We start from the raw sequence: 26,281 nt of genomic DNA, 5'->3' as shown, positions 1-26,281 counted from the left end.
TAAGGGGCACAGCTGAGAACAGCCTCAGAGCCCTTCCCATCCCTGGCTGGGATGTCCAAGGCCAGGTTGGAGATTATGTTTAAGGTCCCTTTCACTCCAAACCATTCTGTGATTTTATGATTAAACAGTGTTACAGGCAGTGTTCTATTTTAGTCCTTAATATAAAGCATAAAACATTACCAGTTAGCATCTCTTCAATCATCCAAATCCAAGAAAATATCTTATCCAGGATTGCTCAGATGCCACAGCTCTTTGCTATCCACATACAAATCCCATAGATGATACATTATAATATATAGTGTCACATGTGGCCACAAACCACAGCTATTTTTTAAGCATATTTACAACAAAGAATTAGCAGCACCTGGGTGTAAAGAAGAAATCTGCTTTTGTTTGGAAACAAAGTTGCTTAAGCCCCTTTTTCTTTCTGGAGTGGTTTCTCACATTCCAGGCAGGCTTTAAGGTCTTAACATAGCCACACCTTTGTTTCCTGATGGGGAAGGATGACAGAAAAGATCAAGTGTTTTACTTTTGTATGTTTTCCTCCATTCTATCTTTTCCTCCCACTAGACATGCCATCTCTAGAGCAATGTTTCCCTGCTCCTTTTTCCCCCAGCATCAATACTTGCTTCTCTGCTGACTGACCCTCTGAAGCCGGGCAGACATGTTCTTCACTGGGATCCTTCTCTCCTTCCCTCTACAAGTATTTCACCCATCAGTCACTTCTGTCAGAGCTCTGACATTGTCCTAAGCACTGCTTCCCCTTCAGTATTGCAATCCCCCATTTCTGTTTTCCAGAACAATCTATTTGTTAGCCCTTTTGCCTCTCTGTATTAACCTCACAAGTACATTCTATTCCTGACCTAATTCAAAGACAGGAACTGGCTTAGAGTCAGTACCACATACAGATTTTCAGGCATGCCATTCCTTAGAACCCAGTTCTTCAGGAAATTTTATCACAACTGCTTGCAGTGAGGTGAAACTCGATGTGTAACTCATCAATATTCATTCCTGAAATAGTACTCATTCCAGACTAACCTGCAAGTCTGAGGCTGAGTGCAACCAGGTTTTGTATCTGTAGTCCATGTTCTTGCTAGGAGGAAGGTAATACTTGAGGAGTAAAGATCAGCTCTTCCCTCTCAGGTAAAGTACAACTTACCCATCTATTCCTCAGAAAACACCAACCCACATGCAGATGTTTGAAAGAAGGGTAAAAGATTTGGCTTAAAAAACCACATGTGGATTGAGGGTAGGCATTAAAGAGGCAGAGTGTGGCATAAACACTGTGGGGAAGGCAGCAGCAGTGCAAGCTAAAGACTAAATCCCAGGAAACCCCTCTCCAGTTTCTGTGGAACACAGGAACAGGTATTCACTTCTGAATCTTCAGCTGACATGGATGCCCAGCTCAAGAGCTGCCCCTGCAGCCACTGTCCAAACCTCACAACCTGGGGTGCTGAGCCTACAGCTGAGCCCTCCTCTCCCTAGTTACAACCTGCTAGATTTCCTTAGACTCCACCAAAAGCTGCTGGACTGCAGCCATAGCAGATGCTGGCAAACTGAACACACACACCAGCATCCAAGTGTGGCCAGGAGGATCAGGGCAGTGATTGTCCCTCTGTACTTGGCACCTCAAATTCCACACCCATTTGGGCCCCTCAGTTCAAATAAAGACATGGGGGTGCTGAAGCATATCCAGGGAAAGGCAAAAGAGTTAGGGAATGGGATGGAAAACAATTCTGCTGAGGACCAGCTGAGGGAGCTGGGAAAGAGGCTCGGGGAGAACCTTCTGGCTCTGCACAACTCCCTGACAGGAGGGGGCAGCTGGAGGGAGTCAGTCTCTGCTCCTAGGGAACAGGGACAGGAGGAAAGGAAACAGCCTCAAACTGTGCCAGGGGAGTTGGAAGTTGGACATCAGGAAGAATTTCACTGAAAGGGTGATTAGTCACTGGAAGGGCCTATCCAGGGAGGAGGTGGTGTTCCTATCCCTGGAGGTGTCCAAGGAACAACTGGACATGGCATTCAGTGCTCTGGTGTGGTTGACAAGGGGGTGATTGGTCAAAGGCTGGGCTCTATGATCTTGGAGGGCTTTTCCAACCTCCACTGATCTGTGGACAAGAAGCACAAGAAGGCAGCAGTAAACTTTCCTGATGTTGACAGCAATTCACTCCAGCTCTTCCATGTGCCAGGTTCATTCTCATGTCCAGAACTACCCAGCTCACAAAAACACTACTTCTCAGTTCTTCAAGTGGTCAGTGGAAGCATGGCTGCTCTCAAATTCCCATGAGAGATTTTCCCCTCCAGGCTGTTATGTATAGCTACAAAAGAACATTAGATCAACTCCTTTCTGGAGTAATTTTAGTCTCTGTAAGACACACAAAAGCATGATTACCATTTGACTTTTTTTAAATCACTTTTTTTAAAGAAGGCCCATGAACACAGAACAGTGCAACATGTTACAGAGGAGAGCTGCATGGTTCCCTTAGACAAGTGACAGTGGGTAGGTAACACAAAGGTGACAAATACATTCATGCATCAGCAGAGCCTGACACCCACCAATTCTGGTATTTCTTGTAATAAATACCAACCTTCTTGCTGGAAAAAAGGGGGACAAGCAAGGACTACTCACAGACACCTGTATTACCCAGAAGACAGAAACCAGAAGCTTCCAAGCACACAGATGAGACTGTACAGTAAGCAAGCACCAGGTACAGAACAGCACATCAACCTGTTGGTAAGTCCATAGGCAACCCCCACCAGAATGTAGTTTGGAGACAAAAGAAAACACTGAAAAGCCATTTACCATAGAAATACTGGACAAATCGGTAATTCTTTAGGCTAAGGGTTCCACACTGGCATCTCTGCTCTCTCCCATATCCATATTTAAACTGAAACAGGACAGCCTCAACTCTGCAACTGCAGAGCTGGACCCTTAACTGCTCATGCAACTTACATTTATTCCACTTGGAAACCTGAGATTTGGCACACGTGTTTTAAGCCCTTGAGACTGCACCTTGCTGGCTTTGGGGACACAAAGCCCCAAGCCAGCCAGTGAAAAAATCCTGAGCATACACTAGGGAATGTGCCCTGTCAAGGCCCAAGGCCCTGCCAGGGGACAGTTGTGGCAGCAGACAGGCTGATGTCAGGAAGCCCAGCTAAACCCAAGGCAGAGCCCAGCCTGGCTGCATGGAGCTACCAGTGCCTGCACATCACCTGTGTGACAGCCAGCCTTTGCCACCCTCCAGGGAGGCAACAGTAAAAGTGGTACAGCAGTGACATTTTAGGAATGTACTTAAGACCTGCTTTCATCCACACACACCAAGGAAAGCAGAATGACCACACCTTCCCTGACATGTTCTGACAGCATCTCCCATTCCCTTCCAACATGGGGCACTGGCATAAGAGTGATTTCCTGCTTTATCCCAAAAAACACTTAACATGTTATGCAACTTCAACTCCTTGTTATGCATTAAACAGTGGGGTTAATCAACATAGCAACATCTCTCCCCCACAAACAATACATCTTACTCTTTATTAAGTATCAAATTGTCTCCAACATAAATTACATCCAAATTATGCAAGTTTCAGGAAAAGATATTTTATGTACAATGTTTGTATTGAGTCAGATAAACCTTTATAGTTTCAACCTGTAACGTAAAAAGCAAACCTACATCAGTACCAAATAAAGCATTAAAAAGGTAACAAATATATAACGTTTTAGAAATGCTCTTAGAACGCAAAAGTTAATGGTGAGGATTTTTATAGTGCAGGAATCTTGGGTTTGCAGCTCTTAGACCATCTCTCTTTCCCTGCGGATGGCACAGCACAGAACCATACTGAATATCATGCCAACAATCTGCAAAGAAAGCAAACTGATTAGAAAGCAGGAAACCAAAGCATGTGCTTTTATTAGCATGAGGACAAGCCGCTCCTCCCAGCCTAGAAGTCACATGTATTCTGTATTTTTAAACTTCACTCTGCCATCCCCATCCCACAATCCCCAAAGTTCATTCCCAGGAATCCCATTCACCTCAGTACTTGAAAACAGATCACAGAATATGTCAGGTTGGAAGGGACCCACAAGGATCTGCAAGTTCAACTTCTGGCCCTGCACAGCATGAGCAGCTATAAAGCTCCATATCTCCTAAGAAATCTCTGACCATCCCAGCATGATCTTTTCTCCAGAGAAGTCAAACACAGAAATACAAGTTTTTCCAGCAGCCCTGTTATTTCAGCCCTCTAGCAGAGCCTGTAATTGTTATAAAGAAGAAGAATCCCCAAGAGATATTACAACTAAGATGTGGGCCAGCAACATGACCAATACATCATCACTCCATATATACACAGATCACTGGCAAGATTTCACCACTGTTGAAAGTGCAAGGAGGCAGGTCCTAATCCAAAGCAGAACCAGGGAGGCCTGAGACATCCCAGCCTCTGCACTGCCTCAGGGCCCTGCAGCAAACACCCTGATCCTGCTGGGACTTGTCCTCAGTGGAATAGCCTTGTGGGCTGCTGGGCCAGGCACTGCTCTACAAGACTTCTGCTCTGAGTATCCTCTGAGCACCCTCTAAATAATCTGGAAACTCACCATCATCACAGCAATGCCAAGGCCAACTGCTCCAATGACATTCAATTTGGATTTGAAGACATCATCAATGGCTTCAGGGCAGGACTGAAATGGAACAGATGGTTCATTAGTGTTTTACACACACAAGGTTCATTTGAAGACTCGTCTTTTAAAAGCTGCTTTGATCTGGCCTTTACTGTCACATCCTTAAAGAGAACCAGGGATGGTCTTACATAAGAGCTGGTGGAGAAGTTTAAATCTACTCTTCAAGTATCTCAAACCTGTTAACAGTACCTCTCAATCTGAACATGCCATTTATCAGGCTTGGCTTGTTACTAATGGCTGTCAGCACTTCAGATGATGCATTGCTCATCCCTTAGCAAAAGGGATTTAAAGCCACTCTTGATATTGCCAATTGCTACCATAATTTTGCAGACCCCTCCTGAACCCACAGTGCATGGGAATGGCAGGATATCCTAGGCTAGGATCCATGCCAGGGCAGATTCATAGAAGGGCCAGGGCTACATTTTTCTGTTTTGTTCCTTATCCAGTCTAGGAAGGGAGACTGAATCTGTGATTAAATGGGTACACTGGCAAGAATGAGTTGGTTCAATCAGAATACCAATAACAGCACTGCTTCTTAGAGACACACTCCATTACATTCCTTTGATCCTTCAGTCCATCCACTGTTTTTCTACAATTGGGAATGGGCATCACAAGATAAAGTCAACAGATGAAGCTTAAAACACAGTAGAATAAAAACAAACAATAAAGCCTGCATGCAGTCTCAGCTACTCCCATACACTCTGACTCAGACTGCTTGGACAGGACTCAAGACACAGACTGAAGGGTCTCATGTGGGCAGATGTGTGAAGCTGTCAAAGTGAAAACACCCCAAGTTATTAGTTGAATTCCCGCATGGTAAGAACCATAGAAGGACTCATACAAATTGTCTTGGAGCATAAAGCAAAAGCACTGGATGGTTGTAAAGAAAAGAAGAAGAGGGGTGGTAAAAAACTATACAAGCTGTTTTCTCCTGTTATTTGTGGCATTCAGGCACCTCTGCAACAATATTCCAACAGGGAAACCTGATTCAGAAAATTGCCTTCACAGTCACAAACTCACCTGAACAGGCTACCAATGCCTTACCCCTCCTTCCCTGTCCCTGCTGAAGCCTCAGACTTGCTCCCACCCCAAGCTCTACTTCTCCCAGGAGGGAGGTGACAGTTCCCAGAAAGCACCAGGAAGACGCAGTGAAGAGAACAGAGCTCTCAAGGCAGTGAGAGAGGCTTTTTTTTAGGGCAAAGTTTTGATTTTCCACTGCCCACTTCACCAGTGAGTCTGACACACAGACTGCACATTTCCTGAGCAAAGTCAGATTTCCGGCTTGTTTTTTCCACGGTGACAGCAGGTTTGTTTTCCACAACCAGCCTGATCACAGACACACTGCCACACCACTGTGCCAAGGGGATTTCCCACAGACTAGGAGGGTTTCCTAAAGTGTTTTTCACTCTACCCACTGGGCAGGGCTGATGGTGAATTAAGGTAAGCTTTACCTTGATAGTGAATGACTCAGACAGTGTCTTTGCTGGACAAGTGTCCATGAACTGCTGCTCCAGAACTCCAGTAAGGCCACAGCAGTTTAGCTACAACAGAAAAACAAAAAAAAAAAAAAAGAGACCCAGGTTAAATAATCCTTATTTTTGCTCAATAATCTGGTAAAAGAAAATTACATTAGTTTTTACTACAGACCAAGTCTTGTCAACATGACTGCTATAAACCTAATTTTAACAAGTCTTTATTAAATTAAAGGACAAGGTTCTGAAAGGAAGAGCTAGATCTCTGAGTACACACAGCTCCTTACAGACACAGAGCTGAACCCCTCACAGATATGCAGCTGTGCATACTAGGGTGCCAGTAGTTCAGATCCAGGGATTCCCAGGCTGCTGCTGAGTTTTAGAAAAACAAGAACTATTTCTAGACACTTCAGAAGAACAAAAAAAAAGGCATCCTGAATTCATTTACACTATACAAAAATCTCTGCAAGCTTTGGTTTCTTCTAACCAGCAATACAGGGGACTGGGTGGCAGGGAGAACAGTCCTTGCTGGCATGGAGCAGCAGCATTACTGTCCAGGTTAAGCAGAACCATGTACTTACAGTGAACTGAAATGCTTTCAGGGTGTCTTTGGCAGTTTGTTGAGTTCTCTTTCTGTAGGTGTCCATGTAGAACTCCTTTAAGTCATCAGTAATCTAAGGAAAAGCAAAGAGTTGCCTATTAATGGTGTATTAGTGTCATACCTTGTATTAATTATGAAAAACCTGAATTCAGCAAGTCAATCAAAAATCCTACAGCCTACAACACCCATTCTTCTGCCATGTACAAACAGAGAGTGGACAGGAGGCTCACCAGTTTCAGGTGAGAAATAACTGTACATTTACTTTAATAGCCACACCTAAACAGGTAAGATTATTTCCCCTTCCAAATCTGAGCTTCTAAGAGGAGTGAGAGAACCAAGTCTTTGCCCACTGGCTGCCCAAAAATACTGGCTAGTCTACTGTGCCCCAGAAGTTTCTATAGGTTCCCCAATGTATAATACAACATGAGCAGAAAAGCAACCCTGGTCCCCAAGCATCTGAATCTGAAACAAGACAGAATCCTGACTGCTTGAGAAAGACAGGGCATAGCAGTCATGCTTCAGGTGCAGAAACACTCAGCCCTCAGCTGACCCAACTCCTCTCTGGAAGTGGTAAAGCTTCCCAGCCAGTCTGCTTCACCTCACAGCTCAGCCAGGTACTGTCTGGAGGGCATCTCTAGCATGCAACAGCCTCTTGGATTCTGGCTTCCCTGCTACAGCTTCATTTTTAAATACTGCAGTTGGACTTTGTATGGCCTTTTTCCACTCCCACAAATTCCCTAGGTAACAAGAATTTGATTTGTACTGGTATAGATGTCAGCAGACTGCTGACTGTGGGCACATTCATAGACTCATGGAGTGTTTGGGGTCAGAAAAGGGCTTTCAAGATCACCTAAGTCCTGCTCCCCTGCTATGGGCAGGGACACTTTCCATTACCCCAGGCTGCTCAGAGCCCCATCCAGCCTGGCCTGGAACACTTCCAAGGATGGGGCAGCCACAGCTTCTCTGGGTAACCTGTTCCAGCATCCCACCACTCCCAATTTTCAAGAGCAACCTACCTTTTCTTTATTTGTAAATCCCCAGATCCCGGCAGCAATTTCAAGGGCAAAAATCACAAAAAGGGAGAAGAAGAACTAGAAAAGAAAGATCACATTATTCAGGAAGGCCAGAGCACCACAAACCAGCATCAAACACATAAACTGCAAGTTCATCCGGACTTGTAGGAGGTGTCATTCAACCAGGTTGTAGTGAGAAGTCTGAGACATTAGTAACACCAGGAAAAAGGACACTGGGTCAGCACTTCTTCCCATGAGCGTCAGAAAGTCTGGCAGTGCTCTCCAAGCACCAGTCCTGCTTTTTGATCCATGTTAATTAAAGCCAATCATCTGCTAACTCCAACTTTGAAGTTGTCCAAGTCACTCAGACACATCACAACAGCTGACACCAATTCTTTCCTCTGGTTTGTCACTCCTGTTGCTTTAGGAGTCATTACTTAATTCCTAGCTTGCCACCAACTCCCAGAGAGTTAATGGTTGCTTTGTTGTATATCCCATAAAACACAAGTGTTCTCTCACTGACTACCAGATCTGAAACATCACTATCTTTCAGCACTTTAAGGAGATACTCAGAATTACAAAGGGCTAGAGGCATAATCTTGCAAGAAATACTTGAATTTAGGTTCTTCTGTGACACAAAGGGAGAATTGTTCCTTCAGTGGCTATAGTAGTTGTCTTTTATTAACTAAGTCTTCTGGTTATTTGGATGAGTAGTCCTGCAAGTGTACAGATGTGCACAAACCCAGTAAGCTCTATGGGCCCCTGCAGTCTGAAAACAATGAGGGTGCTCTCCAGTAATTGGCTTGTAGAGCAGCTGTCAACTAGAAAAACTCATTCTGTGGTTATGAACAGTAGAACCTTGTTGTTTCAAACATCAAATACCACAGGTCTGGTCTCAGAGATTAAGAACTGCCCTTCTGAGTCCAGGATGATCTGTCTAGCAATGATAGCACTGCTCTTATCAATATTTTAGTTCTGTGTTCGCAATACTTCCAGTCTTGACACTTCAGTGTATGTCAGACATACTGAGCCTCTTGAGGTCATCCTGTATTCAAATACAGCAGGAGCACCTGGATTTCAGGCCAGAAATGAAAGCTATATTTAACATTTTAGCATTATGTAGGTGACCATGAGTTTAAGCACTGATTGCTCTGGGTCCACAATCTGGTGTCCTTGAATTACACAATATTTTCCTTCCTTTCTCATCATGATGGTCAAAAATTTCAGCATTACCCTGAGCACTTACCAGGCCAAGCAAACACTGAGATTCCTGTGATGCACCACAGCATCCCAAGAAACCAACCAGCATCATAAGGCCACCAGCTCCAATAAGGATGTAAACACCTAGAGAGGAGGAAAACAAAGGTGTGCAGGTCATTGAGACCTCAGCAGCAAGGTATGCAATTAATTGCTCCACAAATAGCATTGGTAGCTTTTGCAAAGTTTCTTTACTAAGGTGTTTGAATTGAAAAAAAAAAAAAAAAGGGGGGTGTGTGTGCTTAATTTTCAAAGCAAATATATCTGAAAAACTGATAAATAAACCCTTCAATTTGACACAATGTGTACCCCTACTGCAGTTTCACAAGTTTTAGAAAATGGGCAAGATAAAGCCATCTAAGAAGCTGTAAGACACTCTTTAAAACAGGCTCAGAGCCAAGAGTTATCAACTTCTCTTCAGGTGAAGACAGAGACAACAGGAGTTAGAGACAGCTGGAATAGTGATTTATTAACAACTGCAAAGTCTTGAAGCAGGTACTACTTCAAATCAGAAAAAGAGCCAGAGCTTGTAAACTACTCTGCCCAGAAAGTAGGTAGTGAGCATGTTGAAGGAGAAAGAGCAAACATTTCTGAGGTAAAAGGCTCCATTTATGCCAAATCCTCTGGCTCCAAAACTTGGGAACAACCAGCCTAATCATCATAGCTGTGAGGAGGAGACAGCACCAAGATGTGGTGAGCAAGAAAACTCCCAAAGGATGGCAAGGAATATTACAAGGGTAGAGAAGCATCAAAGAATCAGCACAAAGCACGTGGAACAAGCAGGACATTTCTAGCAATAGGGACAAAAATACAGCTCAGAGACCCAATCAATACTAATTAAAGGAAGCCAGATGTAAGCTTTTGCAAATGATATATTCTTGATGCAAATTAATATGATTAGCTGCCAAAATAAACATCTACTCGATGCATCATTTGTAAGGGATTAAGCCTGACATTTCTCATCAGGAGGAAGTTCCAATATGGACTTTTTAACCAGAGCTTAAACTTTTCCATTTTGAAAAATTAAAATAAAGAGTCCATCAGTACCTCATATGCCAGTTTGAGTTGTACAGAAAGCCTTTGAGGTAACTTGATTCATAACTTACTGCAGTCAGTAAGTACTCCCAGAAAATTACATTAAAGCAGAAATTCCCATTGAGCTTCCTTTTAAAACTTCATTTAACATAGATTTCAAGCAGGTTTCACTGGCTACATCTAGCCAGTAGCTTAACCATCATACCATAAACTTTGTTTTCAGAGGTGAAAGTTGTTTTAGACTACTGAAAAAAAGACTTGTTAAACATTCAGCTCAATGGCAAACTTCAGATTTCTGTTCTCATTCTGAGATCCACATAAAAGCATCAGGGCATCTTCCCAGCAGCTCCAAGAATCACCCAGTTTGCTGAAATGCCATCATACCAAGGGCAAACCACGAATTTTCTCACAGATAACCTGTCTGCATGCCTGCAGCTTCTTTATGAAGTCCCACAAGCATCTCAGTACTACCCAACTACAGCCTCTACACCACTCCTAACAGTATTCCCTGTAGGCACAGGCCACCCTAGAACTAAGGTTGCAACAAAAGCTGCACCTCCTTGCAAGTGACCCTTCAGACACCAGCCTGGGAGTTACCACAAGTGACTAGCTTAGGACAGGAGCCAGTTTTTTGGCAAGAGAAAGACAAAGCCATCCTTTAAAGACTGCTTATCCAACCCCCTGCCATGGAACCTTCTATATCCCAGGTTGCTCAGAGCCCCATCCAGCCTGGCCTTGGACACTTCCAGGGATGGGGCAGCCACAGCTTCTCTGGGCACCCTGTGCCAGGGCCTCAGCACCCTCACAGGGAACAATTCCTTCCCAATACCCAATCTAACCCTGCCCTCTGTCAGTGTGAAGCCATTGTCCCTTGTCCTGTCACTCCAGGCCCTTGTCAAGAGTCTCTCTCCATCTTTCCTGTGGGTTCCCTGCAGGCACTGGAAGGGACAATGAGGTCACCCCAAAGCCTTTTTTCCCCTAGGCTGAACAATCCCAATTCCCTCAGCCTTAGCTCAAGCAGAGCTGCTCCAAGGGTCTGAGCACCTATAGGTAACAACCAAACTACATGTGTTCTCCTGCCCAAACTTAAAAGCAAGTGTAGAGATCAAAATCAAAGATCATATAAAATTCAGTTGTTCACTTACTAATTCCTATGACATTAGCATAAACTAAAAATGTGTGTGCCCTAATTAATCATCTTAAAAACACCTTCCACATGGTCTAGCTAAAGCTACATTGATCCATGCTGGTTGGAATAATTCTCGTAAGTACCAAGATATTTGTGCATTCTTCCCATTCAGTTCAGTATGACTTAGGCTTTAAGAGTTAGACAGAAGTTCACATGCTCCTTCTGAGAGATGAGGCAACAGAGCTGTGTTTTGGGTGGCTCAGGTTGGTCACTCTGGAGAAAAGTTAATTACTCAATAAGTTTAGCACGAAACTTTGCTGACGCGTATGGTGATGAGCATCAGGAAGAAACATCCTCTGTGTCTTCCAGGAGCCTCCGGGATTACAAAATGTTTGCTGACAGGAACACAAACTACTCTAAAAGAAAAAAACATGAAGAGCCAAGAAACCACTCACATGACAGCACTGCTGTCTGCACAAGAGCTCACAAGAGAAGCTGTCCCCAACACCATCCAGGGGAAGCTACTCTCAGACTGTTCAGGGCTGTTTTGCCTTTTTACCCTTTAAGGAAGGCCAAGGCTTCTCAGCAGCCTGGAAATCAGGGCACAGAAGTGTGACCTATCCCCTGAGTGATCCCCCAGCTCACCTGTGTAAAACTTTGTGTCACTGTCCAGTTCAAAGATGCTTTTGGTCTGTGAATCAAAGTGAAGCCATAATCCAACTGCAAGCACAGCTGTCCCCGCAAGCTGTAAGAACAAGGAAGGCTTGTTAAATAATACCAACTAATCCACCCAGCCTTGCATTAGTAACAAAATCAGAATAAAGCACAGGATACAGCTTTTATTTAAAGAGGTGACAAAGGACAAGCATAAAAAAATGAGGATACCAACACACAAAGTTCCAGACATGAGGCACCTTGTTGACATTTACTAACTTATATTTACTAATATAAACTCCAGTGATACAGGAGAACAATGCCATTCTTGTTCCTTTCTGAAAATATCCAAGGTCTAGCCAATAGTCAATATTTCCATTCATCCTTCCACACATTGTTTTATTCTGGGTGGCTGCAGGCATTTGATTGCATGGCTTAGTGACCTTAAAGCTTCACACTGGAAAGCAAGTTTATCACAAGGAAAAGGGCCTTGTAAGGCCAGCTGGAAGTTTTAGTGTAGTAAACAGATTGCTGAGAGTTCAGTGTGCCATGGAAGGGAGTTCAGGAAGAGTGTTCTTCTTGCAAAACAAGATAAAACCAACCCATTAAGTGACCACACTGACAGAAAAAAAAAAAAAAAAAAAACAAAAACCAGCTGCAGAAGAAGAAACATTGCTGATCTGGAGCAATACAATTGAATTTTAAGTAATATTTAGTTTTATTTCATTATAATCTCTGCCTGTATGCCTCCAGGTTCCTCTTAACATTGGTGCCTGTGTTTGCAGCAAATCACTTTGTGTATAAATTAGCCTTTGGATGAAACATCTGGCAAAAGCCATAGGAAGTGTTGCAAGAAAGAGGGAATTGCACTCCGGTAAGGCCAATAGCAACAGTTTGCTTTGAAGACTGAATCCTTTGAAAAGAAAAAAATTAAGTTTTCATGCATGTAAGAAAATGAAGAAACCAGGACAAGCCAGAAAGCTGGAGTGTGCTTCTCAGTTCTTCCTTTGAAGATCATTTAACTATTAAAAAAAGTTCTACAAAAGCAAGATGAGGACAGAAATCCCAAACATTGCAGCAGACATTAAAAATTTAAACTTAAGAGTGAGCAATAAGTTTATAAATTCTGGTGCTGTGGTCAGGTAAACCATGCATGAAAAGCAAAACCAAAATTCTCAAAGCCTGATCTCTGATAAGAAGGTCCTTGTAGAAGGAAACATGCCTGACTGGCCTCTAAGAAACTGCGAAGTGTTAAATAATGTCAATTTTCAGTGGGAATATGGGCAGCATTCCCTTGGCAAGCACCCAGGGACACGCACACCCCTTCCACACCCAGCCCACCTGAGAAGTGGGAGCCTGAGAGCCCCTTCTCCCTCTGTGGGAGAGTTCCTGCTCACACACAACTCCAGCTCTCCTAAACCAGCTTTTCCTGTAGGGCAGGAACCCGAGTGCCTCCAAGAGGAGCTGCAGGGCTGTACCTGGGAAAACAGATCAAGTGACACACAACCCAAAGAGCCAAGCCCACCTGGAGGTTTCCAGACCCAAGCAAAAGACCTTTGTTGGCATTTCTGGTGCTTACTCCCAAGGCACACCTGCACACACCTCCTGCTTGCCTTGCTAGGGCTACCCTGACAAGATGATTAAGTTATGCTGGAGCACCTTGGTACAACACAGAACTCACACCAGCATCTTTATTTCAATTTCTTGTGCCACAGATGCACCCCGAGGGGAGGGAGAGGCACAAAGGAGAGCTGACAGAGAGAAGAGTTGCTGCTCTACCTGCTCTTCTGGCTGCAGCATCACTTCAAAAAAGGTTTTGCCATCTCATCCCAGTGCCTCAGTTCAAACATAAGAAAGGTTTAGTGATGGAGAAAACTCTGCCTTGAGACTGCTGTTAAGTCACCCAGTATTTAATAGCACTCTGCTTGAGACTCCCATTCCTGGGCCACCCAGTAGTCTTCAGCTTTCAAAGCTGATCCAGGTACCCATCATTAGAAGAAACCTACAGCCTCTGCTGGTTTTGCCAGGAACTCACAAACTGTGAGGCCACAAGCCTGAACACCCAGCTCTTGTCACCTACCAAACTTCTTCACAGCTTGACAAGCTCCACTGTTTGAGAAGAGAGCTCTACAAATGGAGCAGGGCACAGGAAAGGACTGCAAAGTTAAAGAAACACCTAAGCCATACTGTAACTACACGGATCTTAAAATTCCAAGTAAAGGAGAAGGCTCAGTCAATGCCCTCCAGAAACAAACAAACAAACTAGTCTGTTCACATTGGGCAGAGATGATGTATCTAATACAGCTCCTTTCAAAAGACAAATTTAACCCTTCCCCACCACCACCCAGAGGTACATGGCACATTTTCTCCCTGGAAAAACAGTCTCTGGAGAAAGGTTGAGAAGATGCCAGGGAGACAGACTTACAGGATCATCACAGAACAGTGGTAACACTTCATGCCAGTGAACTACTGCACAGCACTAAGAAAAGTGGTAGAACTGAAACAGTGATAATTCTCTGCATAGTGGATTAGAAATAAAATGCAGTTCCTTCATGCAAGAATAAGAGACTTTTTGTCTCAGTTTGTTAAGGAAAGCAGACTTATGTTCCCAGTTTGTGCTTTTCCTACCCACAGCAACCACTGAACTAAAAAAGGCACTTTTAAAGCAGGAGGCAAGAAACTTAAAGCTTCAAGTTTCCATCAAAACAAGGGAGAAATGAGGACACAGCAACACCAGCCGCCAAGGAGGAGAAAAGCACAGCCCCATGGGCACTTGGCAGCACCTCTGGCCAATGTGGCACACCAGAGGCTGAGGCACTGTCACCTCCCTGCTCGCCCATGCTATGCCAGCAGGACGGGCAGCCCTGCTGGGATGGTTTGGGAGATGGTTCTTTCTTCCTAGGAAAGGGGTGCAAGTCCCCCAACCTCAGCTGAGTGGAAACAGATCCAAATTAACCTAATGGTTGGGTTTTTGTTTGGTAATCCAAGCAGATTCCCCATCTAACAGACCTATTTTGTCAAAGCAGGTGAGCAATACTGTGGGTTTCTAAGTAGCTCTATGCTGTGCTGAAAGAGAAATTTAGCAGGAAAAGAACAGTAGTCTATTCCTGAAAGTAAACCATTTTGCCTGGTTTCACACACACAAAGAAAAGAGCAGGTTTGTGTCCTTATCAGACAGGTAAGCAGTATGTTTCTATAGTGACAAAAATAGCTCAAAAGACAGGGTTGGAGTTTTTTTCCCCAATCTGACCAAAGTGTGAAGCTAAAGGGACACTGCTCACTCACTGTTTTGGAACAGTTTTGGGCAGTGATTTTCCAGTAACAGCATGTCCTGGCACAATCACACTACTGACTTCCCTGCTCCAGATAACCAGGCTTCCTTTTTTCCCCTAACCATTGCTCCCAGCTCATTCCTGCCCTGCTTGGCTGTTCTACTGCTGCAACAAGAATAAAACTACCAGGCCACTCCTCTCCCGTGGAGGCTTCTCGGGCTGTTTTAATTACACACAAACACACCCCCTTTGCCTCTAAAACTCACTCCTGCATGCAGCTTTCTGCCTGTTGCAACAGGAAAACCAGTTTTTTTGGTCTGTCTTCCTTTCTTACACCTTCTTAGTCCTGCAGCTTTCCTAGTGAGCCTCCTGTGCAGGACTTCCCTCCTCTCACCCATCCCATCCCACACCTTTTCCAAAGTCACCCCTTCCCCCTTGCTTCGCCTCTGGGTATATACAAGGGTGTGTCCCCAGCCTTCCAAGTGAGAAGACAGAACTGAGAAAGGACCTGAACCACTCAGGATGCACTTAAGATGAGAAAGCCTGTGTATCCTGGAGGCAGCAGCCACACAGGACACTCTGCCTTCCTCCCCCTCTCCATCCCTGGCTAACTTGAGCATAAGCTCAGAGTGTGCTCCAGCACTGAATGCTACCCAGCAATTCCCATGGGATTTTTGTCCTACTCTGACACCTGAGGTTTCACAGATAAGGCTTGCACAGGAAACTGTTAGATTTAATGCCATAAACACGTGTTAAAACTTTGAGGTTTAAAAAATAATAAAAGAATCTAACCCAAATCACCAGTTCTGTTAACACATCCCATAGCAGTGCAATGTGTGACACTATTTTTGAAAGCCTGGAAAGTTCATTTTGGATTTAGCCACTATTTTGCAAGTCCATTTTGTTCAGCGTCTTCTGACCTTGTCACCTAAAAAAGGGACAAGCAACCCGCTTGCCTCAGACACCTTAGAGCATCTTATCTTTCTTTAGGCAGCATCACCTCTCAAGGAGCTCAAGGTCCAAGCACTTAACAAGTCATTAGACAGTCCTTTGTCCTGGCAGACAAAGCTTTGGGAAGGGAACACCCTCCACCAGCCCTTCCTCCATTCCGACAGGGTGGAGGCAGGGATAGGGAAGAAACTAGACATTTCAAGAGCATCTGGTAAGTGGCTCAAAACCTGTACAAAAAGCCTTTGCACAAAAAAAAAAAAGTGGGTTTTGCCATTTTGACACCTTCAGGCCAAGTTCACATACAACTTCTACTAAGCTGATGGCATTACCTCCAGCAGAAAGCAAGTCATTACGTGCACATAAAGAAGTCAGTCAGAAATAAATACTACTTTCAGCGTTGCCAGCTAAGAATGGCATCTAACAGAACGCTTATTTTTTTTCTTGAAGTAGAGAAGATATGTCAGGTTCTACACTACTGTTCTACATATAGGTTTACCCCAGGATGTGACAAAAAGACATCAAAAAAGTCACCATCTTAATTTAATAAATATTTGAACTGCAAGCTAAAAATTACAGCTTAAGACAATTTACTTCTCATTGTTTTAGACTGAATTAACAAAGCCAGGACCAGATCTAGAACTTTACAAAGAAACTGAGAGCATTATGAGTAGTAATGAACTGTTTCTGTCCTGTTAGTGGCCGGTACTCCATAAATAAAACCCCATAAACAGTAAGTACAGGTGAGGCTCAACATCACTCTCAACCCTCAATTACCAAATTGGTGTTATCCACAACAGCACAGGTTTTCAGAGTTCTCAAAAAGCTCCCCTAACACTTGTGCCATGTGGGCTTGCAGTTACACAAGAAACTGCAGCTATTCTCAAATTAATTTTGGAAAATAGTGGATTGGAAAGGAAGTATTTTCTTTCTGCTTAGCTAGTTTCAAGAACGTTGTGGCCTATGTTAATGTCACAGCACTTTTTGCAATAAAATGGTGTTCCAGTAAAGAAGGAGCAGCATTACAAAATTCCTGGGCTACTGCCAAGACTAGAGCCCATTTCATACAAGTTCCTATTCAGAAGCCAGTCTACTATATTTGCAATTAGAATTGCAAATAGGACCTAAGACTGCTCCCTGTTTGGACTATTAGGACTACTTTAAGTAGCTTCACATCAGGTTTCTCAAGGCAACATACTCCAAACTCTATTCCTGACTTCACAGAACTTACTGGAGTCAAAACATACTGAATTGAGCCCAAGCAGTATTAGATTCACACACTGTAGCCAGCAACTGCTGGTTTCACTACAGAAAGCAAAAGCAACTAATTTCTGGGTTTTTCACACATTCCTGCATATATATTAACAGACACATGCATATTTCCCTGCCCATCCTGCAAGTCCTCTGCTCCACTGGAGGAGGAAAGACCCTCTGAATTGCTGTTCTTGGTACACAAAGACAGCTGAGGTTATGGCTCAGAACAGTCACAGATATCTTCAAGCTAGAGAAAGAAAAGAGTTCTCCAGGCCTAATTCTGCTCCTCTTACTTTAGCAGGCACTACCACACACAAACACATTTATTCATAGAACACACAGTGCTCTAGAGAGTGGGAAATCGGGACAAGAATGATGCCTAATAGTGGAAAGGAACAAGAACATGACTGCTCAAAACCTCAACATGAACTCTGCCTCTGTGCCACAGCATTTGCTTGCCTAAAACACATTAAACCATAAATATTAGCAGATGTCTTCAAATTCCAGAAAATTCACAAGGGGAAAACCCAGCATTGAAGTCTAACAATGCAAGGCCTTGCTTTTGTTCAACAGCAGGAAGCCGGGGGGGACATGCAAGCACTTGCCTGGTGTAGTACTGCTCAGGAGCCCCCAGTTTTCCTAGGAAAATACTTCATCACCAGGACCAACAAGCCTGAGCAAACACAGGGAATTAAGGGATCACAGCTAAAGGCAGTCACTCTTCACACAACTCAAGGCAATCCAGCACTGTTCACACTGAGGCTGGTCCAAGCCAACTTTGCAAAGACCATTCCACTGCTCAGGTTTAAGGCACAAAATGTGTTGTTTCCATTGAATTCTTGATAAACTCAAGCCTGTCTGATTGGAAAAAAAACTCCCTTAGTTTTGTATCAGGCTTGACCCTCCCTCCCACCCCTAAAATCAGTCCCCAAACTTCTATTATTAGAGAGCAGACTGTAAAGGGTGCCAGGGCCAGCACTGGCCATGCCAAGACAGCAGAGCTGTTTGCAAACCCGGGTGGGAGAGCACCAGCCCCAGCAAGGGCAACATAACAGCAGCAAGGAGCCTGCTGCAGCACTCCATCACTGGAGGAAACATAGCCATCCCTAATTTCTACACTTCAGAGAGGGGACTGAACCCCAAAACTTACTGATCTGTGCTTAACCTGACTTGGTGCAAACATCCAAAGACGTCCTCTTCCTTCCATTTAGGCCACAAGCACATTTTAAGACAAACTCTGAAGTCCCAAAAGTTTCAGAGAACAACACGTTAATGCCCAGTCTTGCCAACTGGAGAAAGATCAAACACAAGCTTCTCAGGAAGGGTTTGGAGAACAGGACAGACAGCAGCCTTTCCCAGGACCAACCTCTTGGTCTACATGTCAAGTGCTTAAAGATTGTGCCAAGACACAGACAGCACCTTGGGAGTGGAAAAATCCTAAGGATCTCTGGCACATTTCCATGCTGAAGAATCCTTTTGTCCCAAGGCTTGACTGCTCCATGGCAGCAGCTGCCCCTGAACCATTTAGTTCCTGCGTCCAGGCAGCCTCCTGCTGGTGCCTCCCAGGGAATCCCTTGATGCCTGCTTTTGTCCAGAGTCTCATCCTGCTGTGTCACACATGAACACTGCTGTGTCAGCACACTGCCATCACCTCCACCACCCTGGACTGAGGGTGCCAGCCAGCTCTCCAGCAGTTCCTCCTGTGCTTCTTTCTCCACATGTGGTAGGGCTATACGGACCGCCACAGAGTTTGTGCCAGCACCACTGCTTCTCTTCACAACAGCAGAGCTGCACCTCCCCACAGCCCTGCCTCCACTCCAACAGCCTCCTTGCCAGGATCTTCCTCCAGGACTGCCTGGTTTTCACAAGAGGCCTGAGATTGCAGGAGACACTGAACAAGTGAACCAACACCAACCAGTCCTTGCCCTCTCCGACATTCTGGCTTTTAAAGGCTCCAAGGTAGCTTCATGAAGTCTGACTTCCCCTTGCAGTAGCCAATGTCCCATCTCCACATGTACACCAGCTTTTAAAGAATCTTCTCCCCTGCTTTTTCCAGATACTCCATACATGCCATTCTTTGGGCATCTCAGACTACCATAAGCTGCATTCCAGCCCTCCAGCACGGAGAGGGATGGTGAGCAGGGGCAGTTGCCTAATCACAACTCCAAGTTCTGAAGTGCTGTGTGACCTTGGAGAATTGTTAATCAAACATTTGCTGCTCCTCCTGTTTCGCCTCCTTTGCAACAAGAGGTCAGTTCAAGCCTGTGCAGGGTTCAGAGTCAAAGATAGGTTATGCTATAGAACTTCATTAAAATGTTCCCCAGTAAAATAAAATCCTGCCAAACACTGCTCCCAAGACTTTTATACCTGGAGCTATTACTGCCTGGAAGGACTCCCTGAGAAACTCCCTTCTCCCTCACATGTCTGAAGAGGGGTATGTTACTTGGGTTTGCTTCTGCAAATTACTCCTAAAAGCTTTCCTTTGGCTAATATTATTGTGTATTTTATTTGGCTCACCAACACTTATGAACCTTTATCTCCTGCCTTTGGGTACGGTTTCAACTTGAGGAGTTTCCCTTTTTATTTCAATAACTTCCTTTATAAAGTTGTTTGAGTTTTTCTTTCTGCTTCCTCTTACCCTTGCTCAAGCCTCAGACTGAAGCAAATACATTCCACCTAATGGCACCCATAGCCATCTGCAGGTTTGCTGCAGACCACTTAAACACCTCACCTATGCTTTGGAGGCAGCTTATCTCTGAAAAAGGAGGTACAGAATTCCACTTGGCCACAACAGGTTTTGCCAACATACTTCCATTACTTCACAGGCTTTTCACAACTGCAAAGCCGTAAGAAACATTAAAGCCTTTTTTCTTATTAGAGTGGTCTTGCCTTTTAATGCTGGCAGCCCCAGAACACCTTTCTTCTTACGCTGTTCAGTGTGGCATAACCCAGGACACAGCTACTTTATTTTTCCACAGGGAACATAAGGTTTGCTAACACCATACCCCCTAAACATCCCTCCAACTGTTTTCAGCAGGTCACAATGACATGTGGCAATCCCCAAGAGCCAAGGACCACTCCAGGTGGCCAAACACACACTCATCTCTGGCTGACAAAAGCTGCTTGCCCTTCACTGCCTCTTGCAGCCTCCAGACACTTAAGGGGATCTCCAAGATGCATTTATCTCCCTTTTTCCTTCTCCTCTCTTTCCCATATCCTTGAAAAGCCATGATCTCTGAGCTCCTCTGGGAAGCAGCACCACTCTTCTTCCATCCACACTATCACCAGTACAATTTTGTGTCCACCAGCACCCAAAGCTAAGAGTAAAGCCTCAGTAATTCATCACCATGGCATTCTCAAGCAACAGGTACATCCCAAGCTAAACAAAACCTCTCTCCCTATTCTCAGCCCTGGGCCCCAGACAACAAGGTGGTAAAGTGCAAGTTAAGAGCTTCTTTGAGGCAATGATTTTGCCTGTGAAAACAAGAATTTCTGTCCCATAAAACATTCTGCAGAAAGTCGGCAGCTTTGAAACTAACAAAACAAGCACAAGGCAAACCATGAATAATTCAGTCTCTTTTAACAAGAGGCTTAGAAACTCATTGACAGTAAGTTTCAGGCAGTACTTTATTAGGCTCTTCCTTCTTATCAGCTCCAACCCTGCGAATTCGACAGCCTTGCTCAGTGTCCAGGTGAGTCCCGGGTGGCAACATGTGCTTTCATGGGTCAGTTTCTGCACAGCTTCCCTCAAGTGCAGCCCAGTTCTTTTCTCAGCTCGACATGGAGACATCCCAAGCGCTTCACCCACGAGCACTGAACTTCCACTCGTCCCACGGGCAGTGCTGCGGCTGTCTCCAGACGCGGCTTCTTCCCGCAGCTCCAGCTTCGTTCCTCCACATCGAGCCGCACACTCACTTCTCCACCGTGGCAAACGGCCCAGCGAAAACCCAACTTCTTGAACCACACTCTCTGCACCTATCCATCAGGCACACAGGCAGCTCTCGTGGTACTTTTCCATGCAGGAGCCAGCGCTAAATCCAGGTGCTCACGGCCCGAGTGCTTGAGAAGAGCCCCATCCTCCCGGCTGAGCCATGCCTTCCATTCCCACGCTGCCTGGCCAACAGGGCGTAGCGGGGCCGGGAACCACACCGGAGACTAAGAGCCACGGGTGCTGCTCTGTCTGCTCCGAGAGATCAGACCCGAAGGGAAGCCACAGCTCCCACCGACACCAGGAGTTCTCACACACCACAACCACAGGGTGCAACTTGCGAGGAACCGGCTCATCCCGGGAGCCCGAGCCGCACAGTTTTAGGGCGAGGATTGTACGCAGTGCTGGGGGACGCTATAGCCACAAACCCAGCACCCCCGCCCCGCCTGGCACCACACTCTACCTGCCTTACGATAAAACACGAAAAATGCGAAAAATAAAGCGGTGAGCATTGGGGCACCCAGCCCTCGCCTTCCAGGGGGCAGCAAGGGGGAAAACAGCAAAAACCACGCAGCAGAAAAACAAACAAAATGCCGCTCCCGGCGCTCCCCCTCCCCTCCATGCCCGTCCCGCGGCCAGTGCGGCCCGGGGCGCCTCACCCAGAAGACGAAGTTGAAGCCGAAGAGCAGGTACTTGATGCACTTGGTACCTCCCTTGACGGGCATGGTGGCGGCTGCAGGCACAGGGACGAGGCTCCCGCGCTCCGCCGCCGCTCCTTAAATGCGGCCCTGCCCGGGTGTCTCGGGGACTCCCCCGCCCGCCCCCGGGGCCGCCCCCGGCCGCGCCCCGCACCTGCGGCCGCCGCGCTCCGCCCCGAGGCCGGGCCAGCTCCAGCGCTCCGCCAGCGCCACACGGGGCCGTGCCCGCCCCTCCTGGGCGATCCGAGTGGCCCGTGTCCCGGCATGGAGGGCAAGGAAGCTCGGGGAACGTCAGGGTAGCGCTGCCGGCCCTGCACGGCGCGGCCTCGGCAATCCCACCCTGTGGCCGGAGCCTTGTGCAAGCGCTCCCGGGGCTCTGGCGGGGTTGGGCTTGTGACCATTCCCTGGGGAGCCTGGAGGAAAAACTTCGTCCTGGTATCTGACCAACCCTCCAGCCCAACCCGCCCTGCTCTTGTACAGCTCACAGAATCCTTAGGATTGGAAGGGACCTCTGGAGCTCATCCAGTCCAACCCTCTCTCAAGCCTTGTTTCTATGATCTTCCTACTGATGCTTTGTTTTGACAGATTTTTGTCCTAAGTTTGTGCAGCATTTAACATAGTGGGATGCTGGGCTGTGGGTCTTGTAGGTGCTCCTGGGGGGGGTCTAAAATTGAGGTATTTTTATTTCCTCTTTATAAATAAAACTTTTTAGTTTCATTTATTATTTTTTAATTACTTTTTTCCTCTCTTTAAATAAAATGTAATGTGGAAGGTTTGAGATTTATGCAATCGGTTCCATGCTTTTGAGTCTGGAGGAAAATCTGTGTGTGTTTATGAGAGCTAAGCTCCGTGTTATCTTTCAATGAACAAGATGTGACTGTGGTCCTGATTTAAAGAGTTAAAAGGTATTGTTCTTTTTCTTTCTATTTCCCCAAAAAAATGCCTATATGATAATGTTTCATAATGGCTATAAAGGGTTTGCAATGGTTTTTATTTACAGAGTTGTTCTGTTTTTGCCACCATCCTGTATGGTGTAATTGATGGCTCTACATGTTAAAGAAGTATTTATTTACAGAATCACGGGATAGTTAGGGCTGGAAGGGACCTCAGGAGATCACCCAGTTCAATCCCCCCTGCCCAGGCAGGGTCACCAAGGGCAGGTGACACAGGGACACATCCAGGTGGGTTTGGAATGCCTCCAGAGATGGAGAATCCACACCCTCCATGGGCAGCTGTTCCAGTGCTCTGCCACCCTCAATGGAAAGACATTCTCCCTCGTGCTGAGGTGAAACTTCTTGTTTTAGTTTATGGCCATTGCTCCCTTCCTGTCACTGGGCACCACAGAAGAAGAGTCTGTCACCATCCTCTTGACACTTGCTTGATTGAGATATTTATATGCTTGAATGAGATCCCCTTTCTGACTTCTCTAATTAATCAGGCCCAGTTCCTGCAGAGATGCTCCAGATCTCTCATCACCTTTGTGGCCGCTGCTGGATGTTTTGTTTAAAATAAATGCATCAGTCTCACTTAAATGGGTGTTTTCCTGTACAAGATAAACTCTCAGTTTAGTTGTAGTTTAACTCCTTTAATCTTTCAAATATGTCTGTATGAAGTTACAAACATCCACTTTAAGAAAATAAGGTGGGATAAGTTTCAGTCCGCCAGCTGATCCATGGTAATTGGTTGTGCACATGCCCTTAGGTCACCCCAGTTGTGAGAAAAATTCCCTTTCATCATAACAGGGCACTCAGCATGATCATTCAGCACTCAGCTTCTGAGCCTTTTAGCTCAGGGATGAAAACCAAGGGCTTGTACCTTAATTTCATATTTCAGTGGGATCAGAAATTCATCAGGTATCAAGAGTCGAAAAACCACCCAAGCAGAACAGTAAAACCAGAAAAGCCATACTGAAATGCAAATAAAAACATGTTGGAGGTATTGTTGCCAAAATAAATGATAAAATACAGCACATTCCAGAGGCAACAGGGAGGGGGAGACCCTGGCTTGGGCAGCTGCTTCCCAGAGCAGGTTACAAAACAGGAATACAGATTCTCCTATAAAATAAAGAGAGCAGAGGGGTGGAGGCTGACCACAACAATATAGATCCAACAGGGATGGAATTGATAAATACATGTGACTACACTCTCGTGGTAACTGGGAACTGAGCAAGAGGAGGTCCTGTGTCTCAGTCGTGAGCTTGGGCTGGTTTTCTGTGTAGCTTTTGGGTTGGTTATCTTTTGTCACTTTGCCATTAAGCATTTGTGCTGTTAGTTAGCATCAGTAATGTGGCTTCCCTTAAGTTTCTAAAATTAAGGATCACGGAAGAACTTTGGGTAACTCCCCTTCTACCTTTGTATTGTTAAGCTTTTCATGCTTATACTGGTTAAAGCAACTCTCATTAAAATTCATGGGCGGTAACCTTTTGATCAGAGGCAAAAAATGGACCTATTGGAAAAAAAAACCTCCTGTAAGTTTGTAAAAAATTAAACTCTCCCCATTCACCTGCAAATTAAATTATGAGGAAGTGAAATGCATTTGTCCATCTTTAATGTTCTCAAGAATATGGAATGAAAATAATGCTGTAGCTTTTTTTTTTTCCCATTACATAGGAAACATCTGGAGAGAGCATTTATGTTTCACTCTTCCAGGGTGTGACAATCTAGTAGATGCAATTCTCTGACCACACCTGAACTTCTCTGACTCGTGGAATGAGATAGCAATCAACCGAATTTCTGCGTAATAGAAATCACTAATGGAAATTCATGACCCTTGTAGAAGTACTTCAAACTGATTTATTATCTTGAAACTTTGTATTTGCATGGGATAATAGGCATTTTGCATGAAATATTTATTATTTGCACTTAAAATTGTGCTGGGTGGTTAAAGTGTTGTTTTGTCCTACCGGCACAGAGAAAAGCAAATCCAGGATATTGCTGATAAAAAGAAAACAGAGTTTACCAGAAGCCTTTTAGAATTACCCTGCTAATAATCTAGACACAGCATTAACTATCTGTAAACTTTTCTCTATAGGTAGGCTGAATTATTTTATCCTGTTTAAATGTGAAACTGAATGTCTTGTTTGGGCCAGTAGTGAAGAGGAGAAGCATTTGCTTCTCACCAGGAAAATTTTTCCTCATCAGACTGCACAATCCAAAGGACCCTGATGCTTTGATTAATAGAGGAAGGCAAAGGAGATTTTTCAGGGTTTCTCTCCTGACTGTATTAAAGGATGGTATGATTCTCTGGAAAGTACTGCAGAATTTCTATCCTCCTTGACCTGTTTTCCCCATATGTCTACCTTAAGAATATGTGGAAGGACTAGTGTCAGCTAGCTTGAGGCCTTTAGCCTTCTTTGCATAAACAATTCCAGGTCTTTTAAAAGGTTTCAGCTCCCTTAAAAAGCCAGGCATAAATGGTTAGGACAGCGGAGAGATAAGTACAAAGCTTTCCCCACCAAAGGACAGGGATTAACAGATTTCTTGACTGTGGGTTAAAGGAGAAATATAATAACAACATTTTGTTCTTTGTAGAGAAATAACATCTCTGACTGTACACACCAGACACAAAAGAAAAACCCTAAAGGTTGTTTTGCTTACTTTTTAGCGTCAGTGATTGCTTTTTTTGCAGTGACTGTGATGCTGGGGTGGGTCTGTCCATCAGGTGAGGGGTGGGGCTGTACAAACACATCACTCCTCTGCTGTCAGGGAGTTAGGGATGGATTTTGAGAGGAAAGAGGAAACCACAGACCCTACAATGATGTCATCTGGGTCATCCTAAACTCCTGAGTTCATCCATGAAACACAACGTGCCTTCTGGTCTCACCTTTCCAAACCCATTTTATGCTACTTTGGTTTATTTCAACACAACAATATTTTGAAAGGGTGATGGGTGAGTGGTTCCTTCCACATCTGGGAGGGAGGGGCTGACCTAGGAGCTGGAGTCAAGACTGGCATTCCATTGCAAAATGGAATGAGTGACTGCAGAAGTGACTCACAGGGTCAGTCATGCTGATAACACTGCAAGGAAGGCACTGGCCTTTTTCCAGTGGTGGTAGAAATGTTTTTGGTGTTTGGTATCCATAGCAGATAGATTCTGGAAGAACTTCTGCTGGGGGTAAATCTGTGCATCCTGGAAGCGTGTCTGCTTTCTGCCCCGAGAGAAAGGCTTTGAGGAAACCACAAAACCCTGGAGGTTTTCACTAGAAATTAGGTCTTCTGCTCTAACTGGAGGTGTATCTGGAAGTGAAAACCCAAAGCCAGACTTCTTCATTTTATATGTTTTTAAAACAATTTTTTTTTTGTTTTTAACTGATATTAGAAGTTTAGAAGAGATTTGGGCACATCCTCCC

The 26,281-nt window shown here is 44.9% G+C and overlaps 1 protein-coding gene across 1 annotated transcript; it reads right to left on the bottom strand.

The window, feature by feature from the left end:
* Positions 1-3,498: 3,498 nt before the first annotated feature.
* LOC116995992 (CD9 antigen-like) lies at positions 3,499-22,046 on the bottom strand. The gene is made up of 8 exons (XM_033059141.1): positions 21,895-22,046; positions 11,825-11,924; positions 9,005-9,102; positions 7,762-7,836; positions 6,726-6,818; positions 6,124-6,213; positions 4,589-4,672; positions 3,499-3,853 (listed from the first exon to the last, which is right to left on the bottom strand). The coding sequence occupies exons 1-8, from the start codon at positions 21,958-21,960 to the stop codon at positions 3,788-3,790; spliced, it is 672 nt and encodes a 223-aa protein (XP_032915032.1). The 5' UTR covers positions 21,961-22,046; the 3' UTR covers positions 3,499-3,787.
* Positions 22,047-26,281: the final 4,235 nt, after the last annotated feature.

Source organism: Catharus ustulatus, chromosome 4, assembly GCF_009819885.2.
Source record: "Catharus ustulatus isolate bCatUst1 chromosome 4, bCatUst1.pri.v2, whole genome shotgun sequence".
NCBI classification, from domain to species: domain Eukaryota; kingdom Metazoa; phylum Chordata; class Aves; order Passeriformes; family Turdidae; genus Catharus; species Catharus ustulatus.
Note: the sequence above shows the minus strand (reverse complement) of the source record. Positions and strands in the feature narration are given on the sequence as shown.

What these genes read in the sequence shown, in the direction of transcription:
- LOC116995992 (XM_033059141.1), bottom strand. Translation starts at nt 21,960, where the DNA reads ATGCCCGTCAAGGGAGGTACCAAGTGCATCAAGTACCTGCTCTTCGGC. An exon ending in TGAAAGCATTTCAGTTCACT is followed by an intron (nt 6,214 to 6,725) that starts GTAAGTACATGG and finishes TTTCTGTTGTAG; the next exon opens with CTAAACTGCTGTGGCCTTAC. An exon ending in TTGGCATTGCTGTGATGATG is followed by an intron (nt 3,854 to 4,588) that starts GTGAGTTTCCAG and finishes CTTTCTTTGCAG; the next exon opens with ATTGTTGGCATGATATTCAG.